Source organism: Mustela erminea, chromosome X (assembly GCF_009829155.1).
Source record: "Mustela erminea isolate mMusErm1 chromosome X, mMusErm1.Pri, whole genome shotgun sequence".
In the NCBI taxonomy this organism is placed as follows: domain Eukaryota; kingdom Metazoa; phylum Chordata; class Mammalia; order Carnivora; family Mustelidae; genus Mustela; species Mustela erminea.
Window position 1 is genome coordinate 84874235 of NC_045635.1, and position 16041 is coordinate 84890275.

Below are 16041 nucleotides of genomic sequence, written 5' to 3' on the forward strand. Positions count from 1 at the left end.
CGAGAATCCTAACTTCTAAGTTTATTCCCATACAAAACTGTCTTCATACATATGTATTTCACCTACATAGCATACTCCAAGGCAATTTCATTTCTCAAGTTCTACTGGGACATTTAAACTCAATAGTCCTCCAATGGACTTCTCATAATTACCCACATTTGGTTATCCACTGAATTCATGGACATAATCTCCTGGTATCCAACTCAATGTAAGTTAGTTCTTTACACTCATAGGTTTCAGGGGCCTGGGATAAGGATTGTCTCAGATTGAAAGTGACCTGTGTCCCATTACGCATCTTTAATATAGTATAATGAACTGAGGTTTCTTAGAAAAGGACTACACATCTAAGGAAAGAGAGGACTAGACAGATATGGTCTTTTCATGAAGCTAAAAACGGAGAGGGGACTTATTCACACTTTCGTAAGAGTGAGGATGCAATTTATTGAGTGTTCCAGAAAAAAATCAGACTTTCTCACCTTGAGGATTCCTGAACATTAATACCCAGGGGTGAAGATGGAAATGGGGCACAGTAGCAAAGGAACAGAAGGACCTACCCCTTAGTTCACATAAAGACCTGGCTTTGGAAACTTTTCCAAATAGCTTAAGGGATTAAAATGTTGGGTCAAGCACATTCCAGTGGGAACTTACAAACTTACGGCTTCATTAAGTATACAAGGCAGTTCTTGGAGCTATTATCATCTTGCTGATAAGTATGATTTTTCTTTATGATTCTTTTTTTAATATAAGTATGATTCTTAAAGAGATCTGTCTCCTATCATTATTAGGTTTATACTTCTAAATGAGATCCAGAGGTAAGCTAAAACAGATTGTGTCAGAACTGTTTAGGTAAGTGCTCACATTGCTTTTATCAGGTGGCCAAGCCCTTTCACTAGGTAATAGGTGTTTAGTTCTGAAATGAGAAAATAGAGATAAAAAATAAAAATTATTCATAATTCTACCATAAAGAGATGAACATTTTAACTTTTTACTTTATATACTTCGACTATGTGTTCATGTATAAAATATAGAAGATCTGAACTAAAAGAGAATACAGAGAATGTCTTTTAAACTGCTTTATTAACTTCACAATATATACTGAACATCTTGCCATGCAATAGGGTAAAACTCCCTTGCTGACAGAATCTTACATTTTGGGTCAAAATACAACATTCAGTTAGAAGTTGGTCATAGGAGACCCACAAAAAACATGTAAAACCAAAAGGCTGACAACAAAGGTACACTGAGAACATTAACTTTAGGAAGGCGTGTCTTCCTATTAATTTCAGGAAAAACATCAGGATTCAAGGCATAAGGCAAAACTCATCATGATGGTCATGGTGAGGAGGGTCGGTGCTAACTGCCCGCAGACTATGACTGAACTGCTTTTCCCTCAGCTTTTCCATCAGCTGTCTCATCTCCTCCCCAATCCTTTCCATATTCTCCTCTCTCATTCTTCCCTGTGGTTCTCCAAGCCTCTGAATCATGTCCCATCTATACTGCTGGATGGGCTGCCTAACACGGAACCGCCTACGATTTACTCTAGGCATACAATATTCACCAGCTTCCAAAGGGAGGGCCAAAGGCTCTCCTTTATTAGCAACTTGCTCCTTTTCATCCTTTTTTTCATTTTCCTGTTTGGCATTCTCCACGTTGACATTTTTTACTGCTTGTTCCTCTTTGGACGCCATTGCTCCTGAGAGACAAAAGAGGAGAGAAGAAATTATTTTCTTAGTGGGACTGATCAGCACCGAGGACAGAGGCCCTACTACGCACATTCCAAGACTCAGAGCCCTGGATCTCTCCGGCTTTTTAAAATTTCATTTTCCCACATCAGAGGCTTCCTACGCCCTCTAGGGGGCCCCGGTCCGAGCCCTCCCCCTCGCACCTCCCTGTCGCTCCTCTCCCCACCCCCCCGAAGCCCACCATTTTCCCTGCCAATCCCTGCCCAGGCCTCTGCAGGCATCAAGATGGAGGACGGGCTGGGTGAGGGGTGGGGGGCGCGAGGGAATTTGGGGTCTCAGGGCTTTCCACACGTTCCCCCCACCCCCGGCTCCCACTGTCCCCCGCACCGACCTGGGCCTATCCTTGCAGTCTCCTCCTCCTCCCGATTCTCGCCGAGAGTGCGCCGCCGCGACACTTAGACCTGCACACCTGCAGAGGGCCGGGGTGGGGACAGCGGGGGCTGCTGCAGCCGAGCGCTCCCCACCGACCCGAAGCTACCCAGCTCCGCCCGGACCCGCCACGGCCGCCTCGCCCCCACACCCAGCCGTCCCATCCCCAGCGCTGACCACCATTTTCCACACCAAGAAGGACGGGGGCGGGGCGGGAGTGCAAGAGGCAGGTGTTTCCGAAGGGTCGTCGCCTCACTGGCGTCCAACCTTCGGCCTACCGTTTTCTGCGGCCAAACGTGGGCTGCGGGGCGGCGTGAGCGCTGCGGTCCTTTGCGCCGCTTCGCTCCGGGGCAGCTGTCCCCCCAGCAGGGCTCGGCGGGCCGCGTGGGCTCTCCCACACCCAGACCAGGGAACGCTCCCCCTCCTCCCGGTCCCTTACCTGCTTCCCCTCCGCGTCTGACTCTTCGGGACCGCTTCTGGCCCGCGCCCGCACGGCCACCGGGTGTAGACACCGAGAAGTGAGCGAGCGAAGGCCGGCTCTGACGCTACAGCGAGGCGCGCGAGTCAGCGTTGGCGGCTCACGTGAGGCCTTCGTCACCGCGAGTGGCACCGCCCCCATTCCGAGCCGGTTTCTGCCCGCAGGGTGGCGCACAGGCAGTTGGCCAACGCAGCTCCCCTCTGCTGTTGGGTCCTTTTTTTTTTTTTTAAATATAAAGATTTTATTTATTTGACAGAGATCGCAAGTAGGCAGAGAAGCAGGCGGAGAGAGGAGGAAGCGGGCTCCCCAGTGAGCAGAGAGCCGGATGTGGGGCTCGATTCCAGAACCCTGGGATCATGACCTGAGCTGAAGGCAGAGGCTTTAACCCACTGAGCCACCCAGGTGCCCCTGCTGGGTCCTTTTTAACAGCACCAGGCTGCGCTCTCTGGCTCTCCCTTTTCTGTATATTCCTGGGCCTTTCTGTGCCTGCTGGGGAAGGGCAGTATCTTCTCAGGGGCCTGCTGGCCATTCCCAGTTCTTCCCTGGGGACTTGCCTCTTCTCTTGTCTCCTCTAAGGATACGCCTTCTTCCACTTACTATCCTTACTGCTGCCAATGTTCTCCATTTTCCCTCCACTAAAATGCATAGGAAAGATGTGTCAAGAAGAGTCCAAGAGAGGGGATTTTGAAAAATTCTTAATATCTGTTTTGTTCCTTTTATGTTAAGCACCCTAAAAATCAATGTACTTTAAAAAGTGTATTTATTTATTTGTCAGAAAGAAAGAGAGCACACCCTGGCAGAGCAAGCAGAGAGAGAAGCAGGCTTTCCGCGGTGCAAGGAGTGGGTGGACCACTTGATCCCAGGACTCCCTATCATGCCCTGTGTGGAAGGCAGATGCTTTTTTTTTTTTTTTTTACTTATTTATTTGACAGATAGAGATCACAAGTAGGCTGAGAGGCAGGCAGAGAGAGAGGAGGAAGCAGGCTCCCCGCCGAGCAGAGAGGCCGATGCGGGGCTCGATTCCGGAACCCTGAGATCATGATCTGAGCCGAAGGCAGAGACTCAACCCACTGAGCCACCCAGGCGCCCCTGGAAGGCAGATGCTTAACCGACTGAGTCACCCAGGCACCCCAATATACTTTTTTTTTGTTAAAGAGGCAGAAAGTTATTTTAATTTGAAAATTAGAATTATAGCTGGGGGAAAAACTCAACCGTCTCTTCTGTTAAATCATTATATAAATATAGACTCTACAGGCAGCTTCTTTTTTTAGAACTTGGAAAAACGCAGGGCAGCTGATGGCTCCTCTTGTTAGGGGCCCCTAGATACACGAGATCCTTCCATGAAGTGCCAATGAGTCAGTAGTGCAGCAGTCTTAATGAATTTTTAGAATTAAATCAACACCAGCAATGAAAATTCCTTCACAAGTTTCTAGTTCAAAAGGCAATATGTAAGTCTTTATTTGCAAATCACATGATCATGTATTTAGAGAATCCTAAGGGATCTGGAATAAACCTGCTATGGAACCAGTACTTTAATTCAGTGAGGTTGCAGCTATAGATGGATATTATAAAAAAACTCAATTGTATTCTCATGTGGTAGTGATGAACAATTGTAAATTGAAATTATATGTATTTTACATAGATAGATAAATATAGATGTATAGATAACATGTAAAGATAAATATAAGAAAGTCCAAGGTGTTGGATCAGAAAATTCAGTACTGTTAAGACATCAATTATCTCCAAATTAATCTATAAATTTAGATCAGTCACAATCAAAATTTTAGCAGGCATCTTTGTATAACTTGACAAAATTACCCCCAAATTTATATGGAAATTTGAAGGACCTAGTATAGACAATAATTTTGAAAAAAACCCACAAATGTTGAAAATTATATTACCTAATTTCCAGATTGAAGATGCACTAATAAAGGTAGTATAGTAGTGGAGTTTACATAGACAATGAATTTAAAATAAAAAAAAACTTCTGCTTTGTGAGAGATATGGTTAAGAAAATGACCTGGGAAGCTGAGAAAAAATATTTTCAATAGGTGTAACCAACAAAGCGTTTGTATCCAGGAGATATATAAAGGCCTCTTAAAATTCAAAATAAGGTAAACAATATAATGAAAAGTCATCAACAGATTTGAACAAGTTTTTCACTAAAGTACATATATGTATAAATCACCAAAGAGCTCATGGAAAGATGCTCAATGTCATTAATCATCAGGAAAATGTAAAACAAACACAAACAATGAAATACCACAACATAGCCGACAGAATTGCTAAAATTAAAAAGTCTGACAATCCCAAGTATTTTTGAAGACATGGAACAACTGAAAATCTTCTTCATTCATTGCTGGTGAGAAGTTCAACCACTTTAAAAGGCTTTTTGATAGTTTCTTGAAAAGTTAAACTTACACTTACTGTATGTCCAAAAAATTCCACTCTTAAATATTTTCCCAAGCAAAATTCAAACCGTATTTCCTCAAAAAGATTCGTATAGGGAAATTCCTGGGTGGCTCCAGTCGGTTAAGCATCTGCCTTGGCTCAGGTAATGATCTCACTGTCCTGGGATCAAGACTGGAGTCAGGTTCTCTGCTCAGTGCGGAGTCTGTTCTCCCTCTGCCTGCTGCTCCCCCTGCTTGTGCTATCTCTCTCTCTCTGACAAATAAATAAATAAAATCTTTTAAAAAATTTGTATGGGAATGTTCATGGCAATTTCATTTAGGATAGCCCCTAAGTGGATATAATCCAAATGTCCATCAGCAAGTAAATGTATAAACAAATTGTGATGTATTCATATGTTAGGGTACTACAAAGACATAAAAAGGAACAAACTACTGGTGCAAGCAGAAACATAGATAAATCTCAAAAAACATTATACTCAGGGAAATATATCAGACACAAAAGAGTGCATTCTGTTTGATTCCATTTATATAAAGTTTTGGAAGAGGCAAAACTAATTTATGTTGATACAGATTGGATGAAATCAGTGTTTGCCTGGCTTGAAGGTTGAAATTTTTCTAAGTATAAAACGGGAAATAAAATAACTTTTTTAGCTGTGGGAAATGTTCTGTGTCTTGATGGGGTAGTGACTCCACAGGCAAATACATTTGTTGAAATCGCTGAACTGTATAGTTAAAATATATGCATCTTATTTTATGTAAATTATATCCCAATAAATTGATTAAAAATCAAATATCTAAAAATAAATCTAGGGGCACCTGGGTGGCTCAGTGGGCTAAGCCTCTGCCTTTGGCTCAGGTTATGATCTCAGGGTCTTGGAATCGAGCCCTACATCAGGCTTTCTGCTCAGCAGGGAGCCTGTTCCCCTCCTCTCTCTCTGCCTGCCCCTCTGCTTTTGATCTCTCTCTGTCAAATAAATAAAATCTTAAAAAAATAAGCAAATCTAATTAAAATACTTGCAAGACCTCTACACTAAAAATTATAATTCTGAGAAACATTAAAGAAGAGATATACTGGGTTCGTGGATTGAATGACTCAATATTTTAAAGTCGTCAATTATTCCCAAATTGAACTATAAATTCAATGCAATCCAATGCAATCCATATAAAAAATCTCATCTGGTTATTTTTTGTTGACAAGCAAATTCTAACTATGTATATGGAAATGCAAAAAAAAAAAAAAATGTAGCCAAGAGAGCCTTAAAGAAGGGAGCACCAAAACCTCCACCAGTAGATACGAAACTTAATACAGTCCTATAGTGAGTAAATTATGAATAAATAGTGTAATATTGTCTCAAAGATTAATACATTTGTGTACACATGCATGCATGCACAGACCTGTGAAACATACCTACACATACTGTCGATTTATGGCAAAGATGACACTGCAGTGAAATGGGGAAAAGATTTTTTTTTCCTAAAAAGTGGTAACAGATCAGTTGGATAGCCATATGTGAAAAAAGTATATGCGGACTCTACCCTAAATAACACACAAAATAAACTCCCAGTGAACTGCAGATCTAAATGGGAAAGACAATGCCATTCTACAGGAGTGACAGAAATACACAGGAAATTTGGAGTAGGCAGTATTCTTTTTTTTTCCAACTTTTTTTTAAAAAATTCTAGTTGGTTAACATACAGTGTTAGTTAACATACAGTAGAATTCAGTGATTGATCTGTTACATACAACACCCAATGCTCATCATATCAAATGCTCTATTTTTTAAAAAAAAGATTTTATTTATTTGAGAGAGAGAAAGAGCATGAGCATGGGTGGAGGGGCAGAGGGAGTGGGAGAAGAACCTTTTCCTCTGATTAGGGAGCTGGATGCAGGGCTCGATTCCAAGACCCTGAGATCATGACCTGAGCCAAAATAGATGCTTAACTGACTGAGCCACCCAGGCATCCCTCAAGTGCCCTCTGTAATATCCACTACCCACCTAGCCATCCCTCTCCCACCTCCCTCCATCACCTCTCAGTTTGTTCTCTATCTTTAAGAGTCCCTTACGGTTTGTTTCCCTCTCTTTTTTCTTTTTTTCCCTTCCCATATGTTCATTTGTTTTGTTTCTTAATTTCCACATATAAATGAAACCATGTGGTATTTGTCTTTCTGTGACTTAGTTTGCCTGCCATAATACATTCTAGTTGCATCCCCTCCTTGTGAATGGCAAGATTTCTTTCTTTTGTTTTTTTGTGGCTGAGTAATAGTCCATTGTGTATATATACCACATCTTTATCCATTCACCAGTTGATGGTTGTTTGGGCTCTTTCTGTAGTTTGGCTATTGTTGTAATGCTGCTTTGAACATCGAAATGCATGCACCCTCTTGGAATCTGTATTTTTGTATCTTCTGGATAAAAATGGTACAGTGCAATTGCTGGATCATAGGGTTGTTCTATTTTTAACATTTTTGAGGAAGCTACATACTGTTTTCCAGAGTGGCTGGACCAGTTTGCAAAGTATAAGGTTTTCTCTATTCATACTTAAAAAAAATCAACTGGGTGAATATCATTACAGTATAAGGAGAACTTGATCATCCATATTTATTATAACATTGTTATAGGATTTTTGTGAGCGTTATTCATTATTTCCTTAGGATGGATGCTTAGGAATGGATTTATAGACTCAGTGAGGCACCTGTATTTTAAATGCGCATGCCTCAGTTCCCATACAGAAAGGTTAACAGATTCAGATTCTATTACCTGAAGATAAGTGAGAGAGCCCTCAGGGAAGTGCAGAACACAGATTTCCTGACTTCATGTCATAGAGAGCTTGCACTGAACCTGCTTTGTGATCACAAACCATCAGTAGACCTAAGCACCTCTAGAGGAGAAGTAAGTGGACTTGCACCCACAAAACAGCATGAGACAGGACAGAGTGATTAATGGTAAAGATGGAGGTGGGCCTGGGTTCAGTCAGATAGTTCTTTTCTCTCTTTCCTACCTTATTTCTAGATCTTTCCCGTGTTCTGAGGCCTAGGTCAAGGTCCTTATCCTCCTCGAAGCTTTCTCTATTTTAGGCCACACTGATCATTTCCTTCTTCTAGCTTCTGTTGGTCAGATAGGTCGTTCACCCTTTTGTTTAGCAGTCTCTAAATGGCCTCACGTGAAAGGATATTTGGTTTACTCAGAGACAGTATATGTTTCACCAATGTTGTGCCTTTCTCTTGAGACCTAGTCTTTATCATTCAGAACATACAAGGCAGTACTGGGTGTGAGAAGGGTTCCCCAAAATAACTCATCAGTGAACAAAGATGGGAGAAAACATAGGAACATTTTGAGACAATCCTCATTCTAAAACTTGGGTTGGTTCCTTGATTCAACATTAACCAGCTGTGTAACCTTACTTAAGTATCTTGAAAGGGGAAGGGGGAGGATAGAAGGAAGAGCACCAGAGAATGGTTTGCCCTAGTAGTTCAGATAAAAGGTCATGAGTGCCTAAAACAGGATAATGATGAATTCCGTTGTCACAGTGAAGAATGACGGGCTTACTGGCTATGGAAGGGGTGAGAGTCAGACAAGACTCTGACATATCAAGACAAAGCCACTAGACAAATTAATATGGCAGGTTGCATTAATTAATGTTAAGAGCACAGGATCTCACTCAAAGGTAACTCTAAAATATCAACAGAAGACTTGAAAGTCAAGTCGGTCCCAATTTGGTGACCTGTAGTCACCAAATGATATCTGATAAGGGCAAACCGTTAGAGTCAATATTTTAATCTCCTATTTAAGTTGCCAACTTGCAGGAATTAGAGGAAAGAGGATCAGGTTGAACTATATGTAGGCAGTGAGCAAAATCTAGACTCTAAGAAAGTCCACAAATCAAACAGCCCAAGTTTTTCCATAGCTAATGTGTAAGAAAAAGAAATGCAGCAAAAGCCTGTACATTAGTAAAGGCTTTAAATAAATGTAAACATTTTTTTAAAGAGCAAGACTAAAATATAATGTCCAGGTATGCATACTTGGAAGATAAAAACAAAAAGAAATCAAAGAAAATGATTACTAAAAAAGTCAGGATAGTGGTTACTTTCAGGGTAGAAAAGGGGGGCTTCAATTAGGATGGGGCATATAGAGGAGCTTCTAGGGAGGCTGTAAGTTTTATTTATTGATCTGAGTTATGGTTATTAAGAGGGTTCATCTTATGCTATTTCACTAATGTTCACATTTTTAATTTTTCTGGGTTGCATTTTATAATAAAAATGCCTTAGAACTCATGAGATTTCTTTTTATTTACATAAATATGACCCAAGACACCATTTCAAAAATCTTAACATGATAACAAGGGCAGTGATAGTGAGATCTTAGAATCTCCTAGTGACCTCATGATAAACAAGTTTCATAGTTTTAGGTTTTATATTCATGTATATGATACCTTTCAAATTATTTTCTGTGCGAGATATCAGATGAAGATCAAGAATACCCTGTGAGGTATCTTGGCATCTCTGTTGAAAACCAATTGACTATATGCTTTTGGATGTATTTCTGGACTATGTATTCTGTTCCACTGATCTATATATCAATTCTGCACCCCACCGTCACTGCCTTGTCACTATAGCTATATCATATCATCAAAAATTTGAGTCCTCCTGACTTGTTCTTCATTTTTACAATTATTAGCTATTATAAATTCATATACATTTTGGAGTCATCTTGTCAATTTCTACAGAAATGCCTTCTCAGATTTTGATTGTGATTACATTGAATCTATAGATCACTTAGAAAGGAGGAGTGACATTTTAACAATAATCAGTCTTCTGATCCATAAACATGATAAATCTCTATATTTACTTAGATTTTTTTTAATTTCTCTCAACTGTGTCTTGTAGTTTCTAATGTCCATGTTTACATATTTTGCCAGCCCTGTCTCTAAGACTCTCAAGCTATTGTTAATGATATTGATTTTGTTTTATTTAAAAATTTCAATCACAGTTTCAATTGTTCACTGCTAGTATACAGAAATACAATTGTTGGAGTACCTGGGTGACTCAGTCAGTTAAGCATCGGACTCTTGATTTTGGCTCAGGTCATTATCTCAGGATTGTAAGATGAAGCTGGAAGCCAGGCTTTTCTTTCAGCTTGGAGTCTGCCTGAGAGTCTCAATCTCCTTCTCCCTCTGCACCCCTCCACAGACACACACACACTCACTCTCTCTCTCTCTCTCTCTCAATAAATAAATAAATAAACCAGGTGCCTGGGTGGCTCAGTGGGTTAAGCCTCTGCTTTCGGCTCAGGTCGTGATCCCAGGGTCCTGGGATTGAGACCTGCATCAGGCTCTCTGCTCAGCAAGGAGCCTGATTCCCTCTCTCTCTGACTGCCTCTCTGCCTACTTGTAATCTCTCTCTCTCTCTGCCAAATAAATAAATAAAATCCTAATAAATAAATAAATAAATAAACCAACTAATAAACAAATAAATTAAATCTTAAAAAAAGAAATACACTTGTTGTTTGCATATTGACCTTGCATCCTACACCATTTCTAAACTCAATTAGTTCTAGTAGCTTTTTTGTATATTCTTTAGAATTTTTCTTTTCAAAATTGTGTCATCTGTGAATTAAGTACAATGATGGATAAGAATGATGAAAGTGAAGAACCTGCCCTTATGGGGAAAATGTATACTATTTCATGACTAAGTATATTTTCTGCAGGTTTATCATGGTTTCCTTTATCATTGGGAAAGTTTGCTGATTTTCTTTTTTCATTTATTTTTAAAGATTTTATTTTTTTGACAGCGAGAGAAGGAACACAAGCAGGGGGTGTGGGAGAAGAAGAAGCAGGCCTCAAGTGGAGCCAGGAGCCAGACACAGGGCTCAATCCCAGGACCTGGAGATCGTGACCTGAGCCGAAGGCAGACGCTTAACTGACTGAGCCACCCAGGCACTCTGATTTTCTTTTTTTAAATCATGAATGAGTGTTGGTTTTTGTCACATATTTTTATACATCTATTGAAATAATAATATGTTTTTTTCTCTTTCACTCTATAAATAAGTGGAGTGCATTACTTGATTTTTGAATGTTAAACCAACTTTATATTCCTGGGGTAAACTTCGCTTGGTACTCATCCTTACATACACATCAATGGATATTATATGCTAGTAATTTTATGTGAATTTTTGCATATATGTTCAGGAGTATATTGGTCTACAATTTTTTTCTTATAATATCCATAACAGGTTTTATTGTCAGGATTATTCTAATTTTTTTAAAAGAATTTATTTATTTATTTGACAGAGAGATAGCACAAGCAGTCAGCCCAGCAGGCAGAGGGAGAGGGAGAAGCAGGCTCTCCATTGAGCAGGGAGCATGACACAGAACTGGATCCCAGAACTCTGGGATCATGATCTGAGCTGAAGGCAGCCACTTAACTGACTGAGCCACACAGGCGCTCAAGATTATTCTTTTATCTTAAAGTGAGCTGCAGAGTGCTTTGTATCCTTCAGTTTCTGAAAGACTGTAATGTAGGCAGTATTTCTTTTTTTAAACGACTGATAGAGCTCACCAGTACAATCTTTGTGGAAAGATTTTTTTTGGTTATGAATTTATTTTATTTTATAGGTATAAATTTACTGAGATCTGACGCTTGGCGGCCCCTGGGCCACCAGGTTCACGTGAAGCCTCTCAGGCTCCCGCGCCACACTTCGTGGGGGCCCGCTCGGCCCTGGAGCCACTCGCTCGCTCAGAGGCGGCTACTCAGTGGCAGGCGCCTTGGAGCGCGGTGTGGTGCTCAGTGTGCCCTCGGAGCCTAAACTAAGCCTGTCGTTCGCGCTGGCCAAAGACACGCGGTGCGACAAAGCGAGCCGCTGGGTTGGTCCCTCAGCGGGATTGCAACAAATGCAACCTCAAAGGCCACGCTAAGGTGGACGCTGGCAGGAAGAACGGGCCAAGTGCAAATGGCGACGTGGCCTATGCGGGAGGGTTCTGGGTCGGAGCAGGCTGCAGCATGCGAACCCCTGCTGAAGCTGTAGCACCGGGAGGAGGCTGTGGCTGAAGACGTTCTCCACGTGGACAGCGCGGTGCTGCAGTCTCCCTCCAACTAGGGGGAAGTGAAGAGGGAGACAGCGATGAGGGCATCCAAAAGGTAGGTACATTTCTCTCATTCAAATGGCAGTAGCCTTGGCTCACATTAGACATGTCTGGTGTGACCTGTATCCTGGCATATGGATTATGTATCTTTTTTTTTTTTTTTTTTTTTGGTCAATGGGGAAGAGGAACGGTGAAACATGTCCCTTACCCATTTTTTTTCAAACTGGAAAGTGCTTGTGGTGAACCTGCTTACACAAATTCGGTTGGTGGTTTTCTTGGATGTCTGGATTACATTTTCATTGACTTAAATGCTCCAGAGGTGGAATAGGTGATTCCATTACCTAGTCTTGAAGAAGTTACCACCCACCAGGCCTTATCTAGTGTTTCCCATCCCTCTGATCACATAGTACTTGTATGTGCTTTAAAATGGGAACAGATTTGTGTTTAATGGAATGTAAGTCTTCTTTAGTAGGCAATTTAATATGAATTAAAGCTTATGTGTAAGCTTTAATCCTTCAAAGAGGAAAACTAGACAAACACCAAGGCAAAATGTTGTTATTTTACTAGTTACTTTCCAGTGTCTTCATTACACGACTGTTGATAATATTTGCAGTTTCTCCACTTTTCTTTTTTATGGTGGAAGGAAAAACAACTATATTTACGACTCAAGGGAAGAACATTGAATTATTATGTACATTTTTATAAGTACCTTTTTTAAGCTAGAAATTAAGAATTTTGTATAAAAAACCCATTTGAATGATCCTTTAATTTTTCTATCATCATATTTCAAGTTGAACCATGTTTATATAATTAGGGAAAAATGCGTACAGGTTAAAGTGAGAGACCTGAGTCTGACACATGAAACGAGTAACATTAGAGCCCACCTCTACCTCAATTTGGTTAGCAATTTCATACAACTTCAAGCTTGAACAAAAGATTAAAATATGCCGGGGTGCCTCAGGGGCTCAGTGGGTTAAGCCTCTGCCTTCACTCAGGTCATGATCCCAGGGTCCTGGGATTGAGTCCCACATCAGGCTCTCTGCTCAGCGGGGGGCCTACTTCCCCCTCCCCCTCTGCCTGCTTCTCTCCCTACTTCTGATGTCTCTCTCTCTCTGTCAAATAAATAAATAAAATCTTTTTTAAAAAACGTTAAAATATGCCATCACCAATTGTTATTGCTTCTCATCTTTAATTTTTCAATTATCATAAGGTATTTTCATTCTGTTATTTTTAGGCTTTTAATTTTTAGTATATGGTACACATGGACATTTATATTCTTCTTATTGCAGCTACTGAACTTTTAGGATGCAAGCCCAATTTAGTATTCAAAGTGAATAGCAACATAGTCAACTTGATCCCATTTTCTTTAATTATCCTTGCCTGTGAAAAATGTTCATAAATCAATAGGGTATTTGACCATATAATATTACAGAATACAGCATAATGGATTACTTTATGAGAAGCTACCTACTGATACGGACTTGATGTTTTGGGTGAACCACTGAGCATTTTTCTTTTTTTAAAGATTTTATTTATTTATTTGACAGAGATCACAGTTAGGCAGAGAGGCAGGCAGAGAGAGGAGCAGAAGCAAGCTCCCCACCAAGCAGAGAGCCTGATGTGGGGCTCGATTCTAGGACTCTGGGATCATGACCTGAGCCGAAGGCAGAGGCTTTAACCCACTGAGCCACCCAGGCGCCCCAATTTATTTTATAAATAGGAGAAAAGGGACTAGTGGGGCTTTTGAGCATTTCTGAAATAAACTTCTTTTTATAGACTTGAGCATTATAGTCTGAGTTATGGGAAAACATTGTATATAATTTATATACTGTTAAAAAATAAAATGTGAAGCCAAACTTTTTAAAATTAGAAATTACAGATTTATTTATTAGTTTCTAGCCTAGAGTGGTAACTGAGCTCTTCTAACTCAGTTTTCACCATACCTTATTTGTAATGCTTTAACTGTTACCTTTTGATGTTCAGGAAAACTATAATGTTATCTCATACTTCTGCATTTAGTTTCTATTGCTTAGATATTAAAACCCCATTCACCTCAAGAAGAGTTCTGATTTTCCACAGTCATGAGAGATTTTGTCCCAAATTCTTTACTAATCTCTAAATCCAATGCCATAAGAACTTTTCTCTTTTGATAAGGTAGGCTGTACTTTCATATTCCACTCACTATCCAATGTATTATTAACTCTTAGTTTAGTAGTTTGTGACTGAGAGTTTTACTTACAGTTCATTTTGAACCTTGAAGTTCTTAAAGTACTGGAAGGGAAAAATTAAAGTAGCAGTTTCTTTTAATCTTCCTTAGAAAAAGCTATAAATGAAAAGTTGATGCTACTAATTTGTGCCTTCCTAAATAATATTTTTTAGAGCATTTTAACATCAGTTTACAAATACATGAATATATTAAAGCCAGAATCTGATTCTTTTGCAAAATACATAATTTTTCGTCCTTCAAAAAATTTACTCAAATTTGTTTCTTCTTTAGTTAGTTTGGAAAGCTTTTCTTTTCAAGTAATTTTACCATTTCATCTATTCATCTATGTCTTTGACTTTATTGGCATGAAGTTGCTCACAATATTTCCTTACTATGTCTGTACAATGTGTGGTCATAGCCTTATTTCAACCCTGATATTGATAATTTGTGATTTCTTTTTTTCTTGATTCATTTCTTAGACATTTAATGCTTTTATAGTATTTTCAAAGAACCAATATTTGGCTTTGTTAATTTTTTCTGCTTTTTTAAAAAATCGGTTTTTTATTTCATTGTTTTCTGCCTTATTTTACTATTTCGTTGCTTCTATTTACTTTGGAAAAGTAAGCTTCTGTAGATGGAAATTTAGATAATTAATTTTAAATGTCTCTTCTAATATAGACATTTAAAAGTACAGATTTTCCTCTAAGCTTTGTTTTAGCAACTATCTAATATGTTATCACTGAGTTTGAAATATTTCTAATTTGTGATGAATTTTTTTTGACCCATGGATTATTTACAAGTGTTATTTAAAACACTGGTGTCTTTTTCTAGATATTTTTTATTTCTTATTTTTAACTAATTAACTTTTTATAGTCAGAGAACATACTCTGTAAGTGCTATTCATGCAAGTCCAAATAGCACTGACCTTCATTTTAAAATATTAAGTCAAACAAACTATTTTTCTTTTTTTGAGATTTTATTTTTAAGTAGTCTCTATACCCAGCGTGAGGCTCAAACTCACAACCTCAAGATCAAGAGTCACACCCTCCACTGAGTCAGCCATGCACCCTGAAACAAACTATTTTTCTAATTGTCCCTTCCCATGGTAGTTTCTACTATTGACTGAGACATTATTCTGAATGTTTCTGTGAGGGCCATTTTGGATGAGACTGACATTTAAGTTGGTGGACTTTGAGTGTCACTCTCCATAATGTGGGCCTCATCTAATCAGTTGAAGGCCTGAATGAAGCAAAAGACTTAATCTCCCCCAGGCAGGAAGGAATTCTGCCAGCAGTTGGCTTCTGAGCTTGAACTGCTACACTGGCGCTTCTTTGGTCTCCAAACCTCCGATGTATATAGCCACATATTTGCCATTTTCTGTACACTTCTTTCTTCTATGTAGAGGCACATTTCCAGCAAATGTCATTTTCTTCCACCTCAAAACTCCCTTTACTATTTCTTATAGTAGCATGATGGCGAATACATTGACGTTTGTTTGTTGGGAAAAGCCTTTATTCATCTTGATTTTTAAAGGATATTTTCACTGGATATAGAATTCTGAGTTTACATTTTTTCCTTCAGTCTTTTAAAGTTGTAATTTCATTGTCTTCTTGTAAATTCTCGTACTGTGTGGAATCATGCTTAAATTTATATTTTCGTCTATAACACAACCTTTTTCTGAGGTTTCTATACAGATTTTCTCATAGTAACTGCTTTTTAGGACTTTGATTATGATATACTTTGATGTGGCCTTCT

The 16041-nt window shown here is 39.5% G+C and overlaps 1 protein-coding gene across 1 annotated transcript; it reads right to left on the reverse strand.

Annotated features, from left to right (window-relative positions):
* Positions 1 to 1058: 1058 nt before the first annotated feature.
* On the reverse strand, positions 1059 to 2658 carry LOC116583241 (protein BEX1). The gene is made up of 3 exons (XM_032331286.1): positions 2551 to 2658; positions 2074 to 2151; positions 1059 to 1693 (listed from the first exon to the last, which is right to left on the reverse strand). Exon 3 carries the CDS (start codon positions 1686 to 1688, stop codon positions 1302 to 1304), a length of 387 nt encoding a protein of 128 aa, XP_032187177.1. The 5' UTR covers positions 1689 to 1693; positions 2074 to 2151; positions 2551 to 2658; the 3' UTR covers positions 1059 to 1301.
* Positions 2659 to 16041: the final 13383 nt, after the last annotated feature.

Bases quoted from the DNA above. Each gene is read 5' to 3' on its own strand.
- LOC116583241 (XM_032331286.1), bottom strand. From the start codon at position 1,688: ATGGCGTCCAAAGAGGAACAAGCAGTAAAAAATGTCAACGTGGAGAAT.